The sequence below is a fragment of the Malaclemys terrapin genome, chromosome 23 (assembly GCF_027887155.1).
Source record: "Malaclemys terrapin pileata isolate rMalTer1 chromosome 23, rMalTer1.hap1, whole genome shotgun sequence".
In the NCBI taxonomy this organism is placed as follows: Eukaryota; Metazoa; Chordata; order Testudines; family Emydidae; genus Malaclemys; species Malaclemys terrapin.
The window spans coordinates 19,796,929-19,815,524 of record NC_071527.1 but is presented as its reverse complement, the minus strand read 5'-3'; the positions used below and the strand labels follow the sequence as shown (position 1 = coordinate 19,815,524).

The following is an 18,596-nucleotide window of genomic DNA, read 5'->3' as shown; positions in this document are numbered from 1 at the left end:
TAACCTCATTACCGGGTTACCAACAATATTGTGAGCAGAGCAAATTCTGCTGTCCTACACGGGTAGACTCTGAAACATCCGGGAAAAGGAGGCAGTGTTGTTTACTGGAGTGGGATACCGTGAATGAGGACTCCTGGGTTCTGCTCTCAGCCTCGGGTAGTAGCCTCATTAAAGGAAATGACTCATGTAAGGGCACTGCAAGTCAGGACTCATGGGTGTTCTGTTCCCTTCTCCGTCAGGCTTGCTGTGTGGTTTGAAAACAACAAGGAGTCTGGTGGCACCTTAAAGACTAACAGATTTATTTGGGCATAAGCTTTCGTGAGTAAAAACCTCACTTCTTCGGATGCATAGGTAACTTTCACTCTATGCATCCGAAGAAGTGAGGTTTTTACTCACGAAAGCTTATGCCCAAATAAATCTGTTAGTCTTTAAGGTGCCACCAGACTCCTTGTTGTTTTTGTAGATACAGACTAACACGGCTACCCCCTGATACTTGACACCATGTGTGGTTTGAAGTGAGCCATTTTACCTCTGTGTTTCCATTACCCTCATCTGCAAAATGGGGATACCAATAGCCCGAGAGAGCAATGAGGGTTAGTGAGTTCATGTCTATGAAGCCCGACCTTAGAAGCTTGAGATGGAAGGTGCTAGAGAAGGAAAAGTAAATGCAAAATTTGGGACAGATGTTAATGGCCTCTCTGGCTCTGAGCCGAGCTTCCCTCCACCCTTCCCTTCTCTGCAGGCAGCGCTGCCTCCCAATTTTCAAGCTTTCTCAAATGCGGCCACCAGGGGCTTTTCTTGCGGCCACAGCCTCCTGGGCTGTGATTTTGGGGATCGGGGGGGGGGGGGGAGGTAGTAGAGCCCCCTCCCCCTCCCTGTTGCTCCTGGATGCACCGTCCTGATGTTGGTTGCTGGGGCCAGCAGCAGGGTTGGGCCCTGCCCCCCTCTGGAGTCACCTGGGGCACAGCGCTGTAGGAGCAGGCAGCCAGTTAGTTCCCCACCTTCTCTGGGGTGGTGGGGCTCAGGCTTTGGGCTTCAGCCCTGGGGTGGTGGGGCAGCAAGCTCTGGCTGCGGGGCTTTGGGCTCCTGCCCTGGGCTCCGGCTGTGCAGTGGCAGGCCCCAGGCTTCGGACGGACACACGGCTTCAGGCTCTGTCCTTGGACATCATCCTCCGGCCGCAGGGCTTCGGGCTCTGGCCACAGAACTTCAGGTGCCAGTCCCCCCCTGTCTCCCCCAGCTCCCCACCGCCTTCCCAACACTCCATCTAGGACTTAATTTGTCCCCTGGCTTGCCAGGGCTGATTAGGTCTGCTGTGAAAAGTGATATTTGTTTTTGTTAATATCACTTTTCACAACAGATTTACTATCTAGCAATAAATAAATTACAATGATTTGGACACGTACATGTGCATATTTATTTGTTTTTCCTAAAGCTAATTAAGTATTTTAGGAAAAAGTGTGGGAGCGGCCACCAGCAAGAGTTGGTGGCCGCACTCTGAGGCCACCAAACATTTTTTTCCTGAGAACCCCTGTGTTAGAGAACCAAGATGCTGAGAAGTTTTTGTGTAATAGTCAGGGTTCGCCTGATCTCACTTGCTTGTTTATGGGGCTGTTATTTCATAGTCCTTTAATGAGGTTAGAATTCTTAATTAACTCCTCATTATCCCGATCTCAAGCCACACAGCAGGGGAAACTCATGCAGGCAGGTGCCAGGGGAGAGTTTCTGAATAGCTGCAAAACACAAACACTGGTTTCTCCAATGCAAACGTTTTGTACCACTCAGCGTGGGATGTTGGCTGCAGAAGGAAATGATGATGGGGCTTGAAATTACATTAGGTGCCAGGCACCTTCATCTTGTTCAGCTTCTCCCATGCAAACTGCAACTCAGATACTGCATATGGCTAAAGAGCAGCAAGTAATGAGGGGGGACGGGGACACGAAAAGGCTTAGGCCAAGGCAAAAGTGGTTGTTTCACATTTGTTTTGGAAAATAATGGAGGAGAGGCAGGGAGGCTGCTCTGGATCGCTGTAGCTGCAGAGGAGAAGACTCTTGTACCCACTGTGGTGAGGGAGAGCAGAAACCAGCCCTATGTAAGGAAGGGTAACAGGTGGAGGAGGGGAGTAAGAAAAGGCAGTGGTTCTCAACCAGGGGTATGTGTACCTCTGGGGGTACGCAAAGGTCTTCCAGGAGTACATCAACTCTAGATATTTGCCTAGTTTTACAACAGGCAACGTAAAAATCCTAGCGAAGTCAGTACAAACTAAAATTTCACACAGACAATGACTCGTTTATACTGCTCTGTGTACCATACACTGAAATGTAAGTAAAATATTTCTATTCCAGTTGATTTATTTTATAATATGGTAAGCATGAGAAAATAAGCAGTCTTTCAGTAATAGTGTGCTGTGCCACTTGTATTTTTATGTCTGATTTTGTAAGCATGTAGTTTTTAAAGGAGGTGAAACTTGTGGTACCCAAGACAAATCGGCCTTCTGAAAGGCGTAGAGGAGTCTGGAAAGGTTCAGAACCACTGAGCTGGAGGGATTTAAAATCAAGGCTTGGATATGGGGAGTTGGAACCATTCTGAGCAGGAGATGGAGTTCTAGACCTCCCATTTTCACTTGGGCTCAGTCCCTACGTGCAGGAGTCACTTTCTGGTGCTGAGGGATTAGGGGGTGCTCTACTGGAGGTACGATGCACAATTGCACGTCTGATGGCATTTGGGAAATCCAGTGCAAGCATAGCTGCTGACTCTTCCCTGCAGCTGTATTGACTGTGCTATCGAAGGAAAGGTCAAGCCCTGCTTAGCCGAGGAGGCAAACATCCCGAGGAGTAAATCTTTTCTTCCAGAGAAGACGTCTAGACCCATTTCTGTGTTGATAGTTGTTTGAGTCAGCGCTCTAATGCCGCATGACATTGATTGGGATAATTCCCTAAAATGTTTAGTGTTTTTTCCAAATAAATTAGCTTCCATTTTTAAAGTCTGACTTTGCATCTGCTCTGGGTACCTGATCCCCATTGACTTCACCCAGATTGCTGATTTGGGCTTCCGCAGGGCAATCAAGAAGCGTAGTTTAAAATCTGAAAGAGGTACGTGCTTCAGTGTGTAGGATTTATCACCTTGGAGACCATAGTCCAGCTAGTCCCATATCCTGCTTCCACCAGCAAGCGTGTACCTGATGCTCCAAGGAAAGGTGAACAGCCTTTCCCAGCACTAGAGTGCAGCTGAAGCCTCTCAGTCTTTCCAGGGACCTCAGCATGGGTGTGGGGAGGAGAGTCGCTCCCTGACCCAGGCAGGGGATTAGTTCATACCCTGGAGTATGAGATTCAATTGCCTTTGTACCAATGTCTTCCCAAGGTATTAGTGCCAATGAAGTTATCCAGCCCCCTGATATATTTTGCTGACCTCCTGCAGCAGTTTAGCGTCTTTGGCCAGGCTCTGTGTTAAAGACCAGACTCTCAGTACTCATCTGCCCCTTGGCAGACTAGTCTTGCAGTGCCCACCCCTCTAGAAGGATTAGTAAGACCTGGGAAAAGAGTGCAGTTCAGGACCAGCCGGGAGTTACCATCAGGCATTGAGCAACAAAATAAGCTCAACCAATTTAAGAGCTGGGCACTCACCAAGCCAGGAACCGCGCGCGGTGCTGCAGGGTGGGTGACAGCTGCAGGGAATCAAAGGTTTTGTCAGATTTTTGCTTGATGTTTGACTGATAAAGGTCTGTGTTATGTGCTTTATTTTCAGTTTTTGAAGTAGAGCAGCTGGAGCAACAATAACAATTGCAGTTCTGTCTCCCACACATAGCTGCTTGGTCGGGAAGCAGATATTCCTGAGGAGGAATCCCTTATCAGATCGGGGCAAATCTCTGAGGCCTGATCTGTTTCCGGAGTTGTGCTGCATCCTCAGCATAATTTTCCTGGAGTCGGTTGTACTCCACGGGCCCCTGCAGCCCAGCGTCTTGTGCAGCTACTTACAGAAGTGCAGCGTCAGTCACTGAATTTGTGTTCACCTTGCACTGCAGTGAATGACTGCACGAGGCAAAGGTGAATCAGGCACCTGGTTTACGGGACATGGGGGAAGGGCTGTTATGGCAGCAGCTCAGATGGCTTCCGGTTCTTGTTCACCCTATTTTACTTTAATTAGACTCATGTCTGTAGCAGATGTTGAGGGTTGTCATACCTTCGCTTTTTCCTGTTTTGTATCTTAGGGTAGCTCTACCCGAGAAACAGTACAGTGACACAGCTGTGCTGCTGCCGAGGAGACACTGACTACAGCAGCGGTTCTTTCATCGCTGTGTATATCCACCTCTCCGAGAGCAGTGACTAGATCAATGGAAGAATTCTCCTGTCAACTTAGCTGTGTCTGCACCAGGGGTTCAGTCAACCTAACCGTGGCGCTGCAAAAGTTTCCCCAACTGAGTGCTATGTGACGTGTAGACCAGGCCGTGGAGTATTAGCTCAGTGCGTCTCTCAGGGGCTATAAACAGGGGCTGCTTTGTGTGCCAGTGGTTGAACTAACATGACTCTCTCCTGTCCTCAGGGACTGTAAAGATGAGGCACTGCTACTACAACGAGAGTGTGGGGTTTTTCTACAACAACAGCCGGAAGGAGCTGACCTCCTACTGGAGGACCAAGGATGTTTTGGTTGTTGTCCTGGGCCTGACAGTCAGCGTCATCGTGCTCCTGACCAACCTGCTGGTCATCAGCGCCATCATTATCAACCGGCGCTTCCACTACCCCATCTACTACCTGCTGGGGAACCTGGCGGCAGCGGACCTCTTCGCGGGCATTGCCTACATGTTCCTCATGTTCCACACGGGGCCCAGGACAGCAGGGCTCTCTCTCAGGACCTGGTTCATCCGGCAGAGCCTCCTGGACACCAGCCTGACTGCCTCGGTGGTGAACCTGCTGGCCATCGCAGTGGAGAGGCACCAGACTATCTTCACCATGCAGCTGCACAGCTCCATGTCCAACCAGCGGGTGGTGATCCTGATCATCTGCATTTGGGTCACAGCCCTGCTGCTGGGCCTCATCCCGTCCTATGGCTGGCACTGCCTGTGTGACCTGGGCAACTGCTCCAGGATGGCGCCCCTCTACAGCAGGAGCTACTTGACCTTTTGGGCCCTCTCCAACCTGGTCATCTTCCTGATCATGGTGGTCGTCTACACTCACATCTTTGTCTATGTCAAGAGGAAGATGACGAGCATGTCCAAGCACACTAGCTTCCACCCCCGCTACAAGGAGACCATGATCAATCTCATCAAAACCGTCATCATCATTCTCAGTAAGTTGCTTCCCAATCTGCATGGTGCCATGGGGCTCCTTCCCTTGTCTGCCCAGGTGTTGGGGAGTGAGAGAGGGAAGGAGGTATCCAGTACAGCTGAGATGGGGGGAGGTGATTGTGAGCCACCCTCCTGCTCCCCTGGAGTTCCTGGGGAATGGTTTGGCCTCTGGTGTAACTTAGAACAGCCTCAGGACTGCTCTAACCTACATGCAACTGCAGTGGCTCCCACTGGGGTTTTGGGGAACACTGAGGTGCCAGTACACTATGGCTGTCTCCCCTTTTCCTGACTCTCTCCCAGTGTCTCCATCACACCCTGGGGGCTGCAAGGAGGGCACACCGATCCAGATATGCCATACATATGCCAGCGGGAGATTCCTTCAGGCTGGAAGAGTCCTCAGACCTGCTGGCCTAAGGGGCAGTGGAGGGGCTAAGAATCCAGCCCGCTGCCCTGTAAAAAGAGGGCTGTTGTTTTTAATTTGTGTCCTAAATGTGTGTTAGTGGCACAGCGAGTATTATGTAGAGGAGCTGATCACCAGCTGTCTATCGCAACTGTCTCAAAAGACTGGTGTCAGTGCCAAAGCAGTTCTGTTACTGTGTGTCCTGCTGCAGCATCACAAGTGACTAAGGAAGTCCGGTTCACAAGTGACAGTCCTTGCCACAAATAGTGCAGGTGTAAAGCACAGGGTCAGAGGATGGAGCTCGGGCACTACGAGTGCTTGAGACCTGTTGCACTTTCATCTTTGCTCTCTTTGCTTTCCTCTCTCTCCACCATCTCTCTTCAGCCTCTTTGACTCCAGGGTAGCCTGTTCCCTGCTGCATCTTCCCAGCTTGGGATGTTGATTTTGAAGGGTTTCAAGTCCCTCTTGCAAATGTCCATGAACCTGAGCCTAGGTTGGCCCAGTGGCCTTGGAGCATCTGCAGATCCTTCACACAGGAGATCATCTGGAATGTGTCAATCATCCATCCGGTGAAGCTGTCCAGAGTAGTGATTAGACTTGGCAATTTTGGCATCAGGAACTTTGGTTTCTCACTTGATATTTAGAATATGGTGAAGACAGAGGGTGTGAAAGGTATTTAGCCTTCTCTCACACTTGCTGTGGGTGGTCCAGGTCTCACCCTCATGCTTGAAACTCATGTCCGGTAGATATGTATCTGGGTGCTCAGTGTTAGTTTTCTGTTATCTCCCACACATTCAGTCAGTTGGCTGAAATGTGGTAGCTGCCTTTCCAATTCGAGAATTCAGCTCCTTATCTAGAGTTGAGTTATCAGATACTAGTTGATCCTACTAGATAGCAGAACTTATGCATCACTTGTAGCATGGTGTTAGGTATTGAAACTTCTGGGGCGATCAGCATACCTTGTTCCATAATCATTGGACTAACCATCAGTCTAAACAAAATAAATCCATTACAAGCTCTACCTACGCTATAGCATCTGAATGCTTTCCAGAATCACCACACACATCATAAAATCCATCACGTGGCCCACCTTCCTCCTGACAGCCACATGGAGAAATGATGATTTATTTCTTCTTCCTTTCACTCCTTGCCTCACCCTGTCTGTCCCTTTCCTTCTACCTTTCCTTTCTTTGCAGTTGTTGAGAGAAGGCCAAGCTAAAGGTGTGAGTTTGGCATCTTCCCTGGCTTCTAATTGGAGCACCTCTGAGGTACTTAGGAGGGGACTGCAACCCTGAGATTCTCTTTTCTCCATTCTCTGTGAACATGGCCAGCAGCTGTGGCTCTTCAAAGAGCCGGAGGTTGTGGGAGAAGATGATGTGATGTTCTGTCAGAGATCAAATGCTGAGCTTTGGCCAGCGCAGACCGGGAATGTGAGCAGTGTATTAACATCACACCCTGTGTCTGTCTGTCTGGGGGTGGGGGGCACTTTGGCGACACATGCTCTGTTCAAAGTGTTCTGCTCTCCTAAGGGGGGGAGTTGACTATGGACGCCAGTGGAGTTGGGAGCAGCTGTAGTGGTGTGGAGGCTTCTAGAGAAACAGTCCTCCGTCTCTCCTGCCACAGGCACCGACTTTCAGCTTTCCCTGGGTGAACTCCAGCCCCGCTCAGCCTTGAGGCCCCGCCCTCACTCTGCTGCTTCCCCTAAGGCCCCACCCACACCCCGCCTTTTCCTGCCTCCACTCCGCCCCTTCCCACGAGGCTCCACCCCCACTCCGCTTCTCCCTCCCATTCCTCCCCCTCCCCCCAACGCCTTCTGCCTGCCGCCAAACAGCTGATCAGCGGCGGGCAAAAGGTGCTGGAGGGGGAGGAGCTGGTCGGTGTGTGGCTGCTGTAGGGCGCTGAGCACTCACTCTTTTTTTTTTTTTTTTTTTTTCCCCCCCCGGAGCACCCATGGACTCAGCGCCTACGTCTCCTGCAATAAAAGGGGATAAGGATGATGAAATCAGGTTTCACTCTGGTATTTTCAAATGGGCCAGGGGAGGTTTGTGCCCCACTATGGTCCAAAGTCTGTGGGATTTGGGCATGTAACTCCCATAGGGTCTTTGACCCTCCTGGCCTCGATCCTGCCTGAGGTTTTTACTGAAACTGCCCTGAGAATTATATCATTGCAGAGACTCTGAAACACCAGGTACTGTCTGCTCTGCAGAAACATTAAAGCCGCCAGGCGGTGCGCACTCTGAGAGCCCGTGGGCCAAACTCCCTGCTGGTATAAATTGGTGAAGCTCCATCGAATGCAGCAGACGTCTGGCAAAGTACACCAAGAGAATCTGGCCCAAGGTTTGTCCCAGTCTCCTTGGCCAGTGTTGTGCATTGCGGCTGCTGCCCTGCACCCCAGAGGCAGCTGCATGTTAGTGTTTCTGAGTATATATAGGTCTACACTTACCTCCGGGTCCGGCGGTAAGCAATCGATCTTCTGGGATCGATCCCGGAAGTGCTCGCCGTCAACGCCAGTACTCCAGCTCGGCGAGAGGAGTACGCGGCATCGACGGGAGAGCCTGCCCGCCGCGTCTGGACCCGCGGTAAGTTTGAACTAAGGTACTTCGAGTTCAGTTACGTTATTAACGTAGCTGAATTTGCGTACCTTAGTTCGAAGTGGGGGGTTAGTGTGGACCAGGCCCAAAGGTCATTAGGGAGTTTGGGTTGGAAGGTGCAGTCTATCAGTATTGCAATCCCAGGGCTTCCCTGCAGCGTGCGCAGCTGTTGCAGGCCAAGACCTTGGTGCAGAGGGCCTGGCAACTGCAGGGCCAAAGCAGGGAAATTTTCTGATTTTTATTACTTGCTGTCAGGGGCGGCTCTATGCTTTTTGCTGCCCCAAGCACAGCAGGCAGGCGGCTTTCGGCGGCGCGCCTGCAGGTGGTCCGCTGGTCACGCGGATTCGGCGGCATGCCTGAGGGAGGTCCACCAGTGCCGTGACATCGGCGTCCCCGCCGCCAAATTGCCGCTGAAGCCGCAGGACCGGCGGACGTCCTGCAGGCGCACTGCCGAAAGCTGCCTGCCTGCCACCCTTACAGTGACCGGCAGCCCGCCCCCCGCGGCTTCCCGCCCCAGGCACGCGCTTGCTGCGCTGGTGCCTGGAGCCGCCCCTGCTTGCTGTCCCATCCTTCATGATCCAAAGTGCTTAATGAAAATGAAATAAATAAACATGTTAAGTGCCTATGCTAGGGTGACCAGATATCCCGATTTTATAGGGACAGTCCTGATATTTGGGGCTTTGTCTCATATAGGTGCCTATTACCCCCCATCCCCGTCCTGATTTTTCACACTTGCTGTCTGGTCACCCTAGCCTCTGCATCCCAGCTCACATCTGAGCGTGTGGTCATGCTCGCAGCTTGCAGATCTCTCCTGATAAGTGCAGAATTTGCTCAGTCAGGGAAACCTTCAAGCTGCAAACAAAGAAGCTACTGCCTGCAAACTCCTGCTTGCAGAGCTGGGAGGGGGAGGGGGGAAGCAGGAATCTGAGTTGTGTGGTTCCTTGGTGTCTCTCTGCTGGAGGAGAATTAGCGCTGGCATCCTGTTGCAACTTGCTAATGCAGTGCTACAGTTTGTGTCTTTTCCTGCCTTAGCTGCATCCCTCCACCCCCCACCCCATGTTCTGCTGCCAGCAGCATGCCCATGATTGCCCAGGAATCAATCAGATGCCGTAGACAAGTTCAGCAGGGCAGGAACACGTTTTGTTTTATTTATTTTGCACAGTCAGGAACAGGGCAGATTATTTCCCACCCCCCTAGAACAGTAGCTAACTCCACCCTGGGTGGATGTTACTGGGGCTGGGTCTACACTACCCGCCTGAATCGGCGGGTAGAAATCAACCTCTTGGGGATCGATTTATCGCGTCCCAACGATCCCCGAATCGAGGCTCTTATCCACCAGCGGAGGTGGGAGTAAGCGCCGTCGACTGGAAGCCGCAGAGGTTGATTTTGCCGCCGTCCCTACAGCGGGGTAAGTCGGCTGCGATACGTCGAATTTGCGTATCTTAAATCGACCCCCCCCTGTAGTGTAGATGTAGCCTGGGACTGGCTCATTTCAGTGTGACTTCGAGGCATCGTGCTGGGAAGGAGGAAGGATTTCTGGCTGCTGGCAGGGGTGCTTACCTGGGTGTCTAAGGTGGTGGTGGTGAAATCCAGACCTGACCCATCTTTCTGCTGCTAGGATCCCCTTTCCAGCCTTTCCTTGCTCCTTGAACTGGAAACCAGCAGGGGAGAGCAAGGTGAGCTTGGAGGGAGTGGCCTGTGGGGGCTGTATGGAGGCAGACGAGAGGAATTGCCCAAAGCCCTTGGAATCTCTGCAGTGAAACCCTGGCTTCTGCCATCACCATGGGACTGACATCAGGGAGGAAATGACAGCTGAGCAAGTGGGGGAGGGGGAGACCTTTTTTTACTACTCAAAGCTGAGAAATACCCATTAATGATAGGGCTCAGCAGGATACCGCCAGAGCTGCTAATGCAGAGACTTTCTGCTCTGTGAAAACCCTGGGATAATTTCCATCCCCTTAGCCCGGCTCCACAGCCTTCTGCAAACTTGGACTGTGCAGAGAGACATATTTTGCCCTTTACTCATTGGAGGGTGTGGTGGCTGGTAGGTGTGCTAACAGGGAGGAAGGGTTAGAGACTTTCAGGGGCAGCAAGCGTGTGACTGCTGTGTGAGGCTGTGTCTCAGAATTGTGTAGGCCACAGATGTTAAAAATAGGGTGCAAAGGTCTTAGGATGAAACCACGCAGAAGGGGGCAGGGGGGGACTGGAGGAGACAGGGAAGATGCAGCATATGGGTAGGAAAGGCCCAGTCTTGCTGCCCTTGACATCAACAGCAGAATTTCCCCTGAGTCCCGGCCCCTGACCCTGAGCGAACTGCAGAGCAGATTCACCGCTGACCAGACTCCCGTCTGTGCTCAAATTGAGCCCAAGGGAAGGCTGGGCTGCGGGAGACATTATCCCTCAGTCCAGACAACGTGGACGAAAGCCATGCCCTAATGGGGCCGCTGCAGATAACAGCCTCTGTGGAGTCCGTGCAGTCGGAGCCCTTTGGGGATTTCAGCGGAGTCAGAATGGGGTCAAAGCTGTTTGCGTGGCTCTGACAGTGAGACAGACCATTCTTGTTTAGGCTCGTGGGCGCGCGTGTGAATGATGCATGGTCCCTTGGGTGCCCTAGAAGTCTCGGCCATGGCCTGAACACAAGGATGGAGCGGGCGGATGGTGTGAGGCACTCGCATGGGCCAGGGCAAGGTGATGGGAGGAGGGCTTCCTTGACCTTCCATTGCCCGATCCTGTCTCGTGTGCCTCTCTGTTCTTCCAAAGACAGACCTGCGACTGCATGCGAGCAGATCCCAGCAGCTGCAGACGGCACCAGGGGGTTAAACCGGGCCATATTCTCTGCTGCTGTAACTCTGATTGACTCTACTCGAGTTGCACCAACGGAGACTTGGCTCAATAATTAACCCCCCGTGCTTGCTCTGTAAAATTTGGGGAACAGCAAGACTGAGACAGCTTATTGCTCAATAAAGGAAGCCAAAAGCATCTGGTTAATGTCAGTGTTCAGGAGTTCTGTGTGGTGAAAGGGTGTGTGTGATGATGATGAAGAGGGAAAGCTTCTGAAATGGATAATCTTCAGGGAAAAGTCAATATGGGGTATGTGAAAGATGCTTTCGGGTTGGAAAAGTGTTTCGTTTTGTATTTGACAAACCCACCCATTCACCTTGCTCCATCACTTATCCATAGTGATGGCAAATATGGACTTTCCTAAAGCCCATGGGTTTCTGTCTTCTAGATGACATTTAAGGGCTTGGATTACCAATAGCTACCCAGAAGAGCTCCCCGTGTGAACACTTTAATTCCAGAACAAGTGTCCCATGCAAGCTCTTATCCCAGAACAGAGGTAGTGAATTAAATTCACACCCTACCTTTTGCTGAAATACCTTTCCTGTGTGTATGAGCCCCTAGACAGAGCTTTTGTAACTGGGGAATGAGAGCGAGATCACAGGACAGGGCCCAACAGCCTCAAAAGAGGTTGCCAGCGGACTTAGCTCCCATTTAGGCACCAAAACATGGGTGCGGGTGTTCAGACAGGAGAGGCGGGTGCAGCACACCTTTGAGAGTCCAGCCCCTTTGTTTGAGTGCTGAAGGGCAATGGAGCTCTTCAGAGAACTTGGCCCCTGTTGTGGGCACTAAGCCTTGGAGAATCTGGCCCAGCGTGCATGGGCTGGAGACAGGCTCTCACAAGCTGGGGGCATCGGCCCTCCCTTAGTGATGCAGTGGTGTGCATACTTCTCCAAAGGCTACTATTCTGCTGAGTGCAGAATTTCTTTTTGTCCCCCCCTCCTCCCTCTGAAATTAGGACCAAAGCAATGACCCTGGAAGGAAGTTTATTGGAGTTGCAGAGAAACCCAGCCTTGCCCAGAAAGCAGCTGCTGCTGCCCTGACCCCCCCACCAGTGCTGCCTTTTTCCCTGTTTCTTTTAATCAAAAGTTTCGGAGTCAGTCTCTCATTTTGCAGCACCCTCCGTGGTCGTTTTTCTTCCTAGCAGGCGATTTCCAGTAAAGGGTGTAGTTGAAAAGCTCCCAGTGACCACTGTTCCTTCTGTTCGACCCTCCTCCAGGAGACAGGTCAGGATACACCCCCGGTGGAACAAGAATGCTAGCGGGGGAGTGCGTGGTTTACGGCAGCCTCAGAACTAAAAACACGACTGCAAATAGCAGGGGGTTCAGAATGCACAATAATCACCCTAGAAATTCCTTCCCTCTCCCTCTCCCCCCTCCGCCTCATTCATTGACAGAATGGCCATCCTTTGTCCTTCGAAATCCTTCTGCTAAAGGATTTCCCAAACAGTAGTTTGCAGTGGTGTAGCCATGTTGGTCCCAGGATAGTAAAGAGACAAGGTGGGTGAAGGAATATCTTTTATTGGACCAACTTCTGTTGGTGAAAGAGAGAAGCTTTCGAGTGACATGGATCTCTTCAGAAGAGCTTCAGAAGGAATACAGGAATTGCCAGGAACAGGCAGACCTAGGCACCCAGCCAGTCCTGTCTTCCATCTTTGACTATGGCAAGATGGAAGAAGCCCCGCAGAAGGAAGTGATGGGATAACCTACCCCCAGGGGAAGTTATTGACTCCTTATAGCCAGAGGATCGGGCTCATGTCCTAAAGCAGGAGAGTTTAGATCGCTTCCAAAATGCTTGGTTATTTATTTAACTCTCGCTATAATAATTATGGATATCCTTTTATGCCTATTAATGGCCACCCCTTTTTTTGAATCCTGCTGAGCTCTTGTCTTCAATGAAACTTCGTAGCAATGAGTTCCACTATATTATTGTGTGTGGAAAAAGTATATACTTTTCTTAGTTTTGAATTTGCCACCATTCAGTTTTCCTGAATATCCCCCAGTCCTTGTGTTACGAGACAGGATGAATAGACATTCCTGAGTTACTGTCCCTATGTGTACAGAATGTGTCTATGATTTGAGTCCCCAAACAAATGTCTTTGTTCCCAGTCTGATCAAATTACAGGAATAAAGGGAAATGACCCTTAAGAACAAAAGAACGGCCATACTGGGTCAGATCAATGGTCCATCTAGCCCAGTATCCTGTCTTCTGACAGAGGCTGGTGCCACGTGCTTCAGAGGGAATGAACAAACTAGGGCACTTTGAGTGATCCATCCCTGTCGTCCAGTCCCAGTTTCTGGCATTGGAGGTTTAGGGACCCCCGGAGCATGGGGCTGTCTTGGGTAATAGCCATTGACGGACCTGTCCTCCATGAATTTATCTCATCTGGTTTTGAACCCAGTTATACTTTTGACCGTCACACATTCTCACTGGCAAGAAGTTTCACAGGTTGACTGCGTTGTGTGAAGTACTTCCTTTAGTTTATTTTAAAATCTGCTGCCTATTTATTTCATTGGGTGACTCCTAGTTCTTTGTTAGGTGAATGGGTAAATACTACTTCCTTATTCACTTTCTCCAAATCATTCATGATTTTATGGACCTCCATCATATCTCCCCTTAATTATCTCTTTTCTAAGCTAAAGTTTGTTTTTGAAATCTCTCCTCATATGGAAGCTGTTCCATACCTCTAATCATTGTAGTTTTCCTTCTCTGCTTCTTTTCCAAATCACATGTGTCTTTTTGAAAGGATGCGACCAGAACTGCACGCAGTACTCAAGGTGTGGGCATATCACATCCTCTCTTCTCTTATGGAAACAATGCCAAGCTTTTCAATCTCTCCTCTTCAGAACAGAATTTTTCCAGGCCTTTGATCATGCTCCTCACCCTTCTCTGAACCCCCTCTAATTCTGCAACGTCATTTTTTTAGATCGGGTGTCCAGTACTGCACCCAGGATTCCAGATGATGAACCACTGATTTATATAACTGTGTTTGGAATATTTTCCAGATTATTACTTAATCATCCTATTTTGTTTGTTTGGTTCATTGAAGCTGCATATTTGAGCAGAGGTCTTCATTGAGCTGCACACAATGATGCCCAGGTCTGTTCTCAGAGTTGACAAAGTTACTGTAGAAACCTGTAAGGTATATAAATAGTTCTGTTATTTCCTCCCATGCACATTTATTTGCTTTTGTCAACTTAGCATTAATTAACTGCGTTTAGTAACCCGCTCTCCTTCCTATGGTGGGTAAGTCAGTTTTATTAACTTCGTCATATAGATAGCAAAACTGAGATAAAAGCAGTGAATGGAGCTAGCTGAAAATTTTCCATCTAAAATGACTTTTTGACAGAAAATGTCTTTTTTGCAGAAACAGACATTTCTGCCAGAAATAGCCTGCTATAGTTAACCACCTGTTTCAGGTTTTCCTGTGAAAACCAAACATTTGAATATATCTTTTTAATTTAATTTTCTTTGGTTTGTTGCGGGGAGGAGCATTTCCTGACCAGTTGTGGAGGCAGGTGACTCACCCAAGGCCCTGACCCCCCAGCAAGTCAGAGGCAGGAGTCCTGGTGCCTCACTTTACTCTTACGGCTTTTCTTCTTTTCCCAGGCGCCTTCGTTATCTGCTGGACTCCAGGGCAGGTGCTGCTCCTGCTGGACGGCCTGGCCTGTGAGAGCTGCAATGTGCTGGCAATGGAGAAGTATGTCCTCTTGCTGGCAGAGATCAATTCGCTCATCAACGCCATTGTCTACTCCTATCGGGACAATGAGATGCGCAGCACCTTCCGGAAGATCCTCTGCTTTATCTGCTACAGGAATCCCAAATACTCTCCTGCCTCGGTCAAGTCCAATGTCACGAAACGCAGGATTCTCTCGCAGAACGGCCATTCTATCATGGACTCCTCACTGTAGGAGCCTAGCTCAGGGTTCATTCACGCTGCTCCATAGCAACCACCCGAGAGCAGAGACCAGGGGTGACCTGTTTGTCAAGCAGAAGAACGTTTAAAAAAAACGAAACTTGTTCGAAAGCATAAATGTTTGAATAAAGAGTGGCGTCAGCAGAATGGGGCGAAAAGTTGTTAAGGCAGTGCCGAGCAGTGCCTTGCTTGGCACAGACAGACTTTGAGTTACATACCCACTATTAAAGAGGTGCTGTTTTTAACAGCACTGTTGATTTAATCTAGTAGCCTCCAAAAGGCTTGCTCCACGTTAACCAAGATGCTTGTACGAGTATTTCTACACGAGATACGTATTGTCTTAGTTCTTCAGTATTACTACCTACAGGAATGGTCATTCCAGTGCTGTGGTATTCCAGGGCCAGAGCCCAAAGTCGTTTTGCTTAATCTGTCCTTACTTATTGAAATCAGCAAGAACTTTGCTTGAGACTTTTGCCTGAGAGACTTCTGACCCACAGATTTTGAAAATCCTGTTCTCTTTAAGGTGTCTCTAGGGAAGATCCAGTTTATGTGAATTCCTTTATGAGAAGCAGTTTGCTGCTTTGGTGACGTGTCTGTTACTGAATTTCCAAGTATTGTGGGCTTTTCCAGAATGTCTGAGGAACACATACCACTTTCCTGAGCTGGAGAGTTAAGCTGCAGCTAAAAGCTCCAATAGCATTGTTGTTCTGTTAAGTGTACTACACAGTACTTTATGGTCTTGACTGCAAATTCATTGCCTATTCATGAAGATACAGTGAGTCATGTTCCCATGAAACTAACCCTTTCTACTCACTAAGAGCCCTTCGATAGCTTTGTGTTGGAGTCTGAGGCAATCAGCACTTTCCCCTAGATTTTAACGTGCAATTTGTAGCTTAACCCTCAATTGTTCAAATAGCATGTAAACACCATCATTTCAATTGTGGTCTTAAAGGCAAACCAAGACCTCTTTTTGTCTCCGCACAGCACAGAAACAAGAAGCATTTCTCACCATCAATATGCTTAGAGCCAAATTCTCTGCTGGAGTAACTCCACTGATTTCAGTGGATTTATGGCACCAGAGTATTCGGCTCTTGACATGTATGTGAACACTGCGATGATATAAGTTGTGATTGTCATTTTGGTGCCCCCTTCTGGAGGAAGACATTTTGCTATAGAGAGAATATTTGTGACACTGGCTGTGTGGGAGACTAAACAATTCTCCGAACTTCTTCCATGTCATTAACAAAACTTTAGGGTGAGATTTGCAAAAGCACTCAGCATTGGCCTGAGTCTGCTCCCTTGACTCCAGTGGGAGCAGAGGTAGACCAACACCCGTAACCTTTAACACAAAATATTTAAATTTTTAAAAAGTAAAGAGCCTGATCCTGTCAGGTGCTGAGCTCCCTCAACTCCCACTGACATCAGCACGTCTCAGGATCGGGTCCAGTGTTGTTTGGGGGATTGCTAAGCCAATATGGAAGCCAATGGAAATTTGCTGTCTCTTCTCTCATGTCCAATGTTACAATCGTAGTTACTTCTGTTTAGCTAATGACTGTCACCAGCTGTGGCTCAGAAATCCAGATAGAACTAAGAAACAGCTTTCAAACATGTTGCATAGCTTAGTCATGCTGGGAGAGAGATGTTACCTTTTCAACTTCCGGCTGAGAGAAAATGGGCAGTGCTTTGCTTGACTGGGAGAGAATTTTTGTATCTAAATATTTTCCACCAAAAAGAAAAGAGATTAACCCTGTGGAACAGCTGCAGTTGCACCCTGGGCTTTATGGGCTAAATTCTCCGCTGGTGCAGATTAGCACATCTCCATTGAAGTCAATGGCCAATTTCCACTAGCAATGAGGTGGGTCCTATATTTGTAGACTCCTGGGGATTTGTCACTGGTGGTCTTCTGGGCCCAGTACAAACCTAACAGTTTTTCTACAGCTTCTGCAAAAAGTCTTGAAGCACCAAGGCAATAAAAGTTCCTTTGTCTGAAAAGCAAAGCAAAATTACATTAGAAATATTTGTCCAGGCTTCCTCTTTTATTAAAAGGGAAAAATAATTAAAAGTGTACATTAGTTGTGGTGTTTAGCTGTGGGATTGGTACTAAAATTATTTCCAGGGGGAAAACGCACTGACTGTGCTGCATGCTGGTTATGAATGAATCTTTGTAGTGGATGAAATGACATGCAGCCCTTCAAGAACTGCAGTTGGCTTTTATGCCCAATTGGGCCTTTAATAAGTTGTGCACATTCCTCCCAGAGAACTCGGCTAACTAGCCTGACCTCAACCAGTCTGCTGGGCTGCAGCTGTTGCACTGTTACAGAGAGCAATAAAGTCCACTCTTACAAGTGGTTTCCTGCAGGTGTCTCAGTAGAGGAAGGGAAGCTAATAATAATAATAATTTTTCTTTATTTGACATTTTACAGCCACCATATAGAAGCTCATCTTTGTTTTTCTGTATTTTTTTACTAGTTTATTTAAAACTAGCCTGAAAGCCGAACCTGTATTAGCAGTGACGGATTGTTGTACATGAGTTCTTGTTGATTCGAATGGCTTGTGCCAGCCAGACACTCCCCTCTGAATGCCCTGCCTTGGAGCTTGTCGGTACTTTATCTGTAACAATAGAGTTGGAGGGTTGAGTAATGACTATGCAAAAATTCAGCCTATGATTTATTCTTCCTCTTCAGAATGCACCTCCCCAACCCAATCAAAACAGTATATATAAAGAGAGAGACATGGCCCAAATCTCCTATGGAAACAAGCCTCTGAATGACAGCTGTCACTCATTCTGAATGGAAAGAGAGTGGTTTGAGTCTTTAATGAGGTTTCTCATCCTGAGTGACTTAACCCTTAGAAATCTAGCTGATTTTCAAGTAGATCTAATAGATATGGGAGAGGGACAATGAGACTCAAGAGGGACAAAGAGAAGCAAGAGTGGAAAATGTCAGATGAAACTTGAAAGGAAAGGGAGAGTCAGTGAGACAGGATTGGCAGATGCAGACACAAACCACCTAGCAATTGAAATAAATGGTGTATATGGAATCCACACGATCCAAAGGGGACCTGAGGCTGTTCAATACTCTGTACGAGAAATTCACTTTCCAGGAAACACAAAGCCTTTATCTAAATACATGGGGACAGGAATTACCCTTTTATGTTACATTTCCCATTCTTTCTGTGTGTCTAACGACATACTTTGCAGAGCAGGTTGTGATGTTCTCTACTAAAATGTTAGCTTCCTAGAGGCAACTTACCAACTCCAGAAATAACTTTCTCATAGCACATGAATGAGATGCTGTCAAGTGCATGAAAGTTTTTTTTCTTTGTCACACTGAATTCATGGCACATTGTACCTGTGCTGTTCATTTCACCTCAGCTGTCTTAGCTCAGTGCTCAAGACAAAGAAGGCAATATTGACAGCAAAGCTAGCATCCCTCGCTCTCTTCATCTCAAGAAGAAAAATAATGGATTTCTAATGTCGAAGTATGAACCTCCCTTTGAAGTTTCATCATCTACTTTTTCAAACTTCTAATGAGAAAATCTTTCTGCAGCCTGAAACCGGCCAGCATTGTATTA

The 18,596-nt window shown here is 48.5% G+C and overlaps 1 protein-coding gene across 4 annotated transcripts in view; it reads left to right on the top strand.

The window, feature by feature from the left end:
• The window catches only part of LPAR2 (lysophosphatidic acid receptor 2), a 31,732-nt gene extending 14,644 nt beyond the window's left edge, over nucleotides 1–17,088 (top strand). For 2 of the 4 annotated variants that reach the window (XM_054013200.1, XM_054013197.1), the window contains exons 2-3: nucleotides 4,537–5,280; nucleotides 14,717–17,088. In XM_054013200.1, coding sequence (XP_053869175.1) covers nucleotides 4,548–5,280; nucleotides 14,717–15,018 — 1,035 coding nt within the window. In that variant the 5' untranslated portion in view covers nucleotides 4,537–4,547 and the 3' untranslated portion in view covers nucleotides 15,019–17,088. Of the gene's footprint in view, nucleotides 1–1,411; nucleotides 4,041–4,204; nucleotides 4,458–4,536; nucleotides 5,281–14,716 lie in introns of those variants that run through there. The other 2 variants (XM_054013199.1, XM_054013198.1) reach the window with 2 other exon arrangements.
• The last annotated feature ends 1,508 nt before the right edge of the window (nucleotides 17,089–18,596 follow it).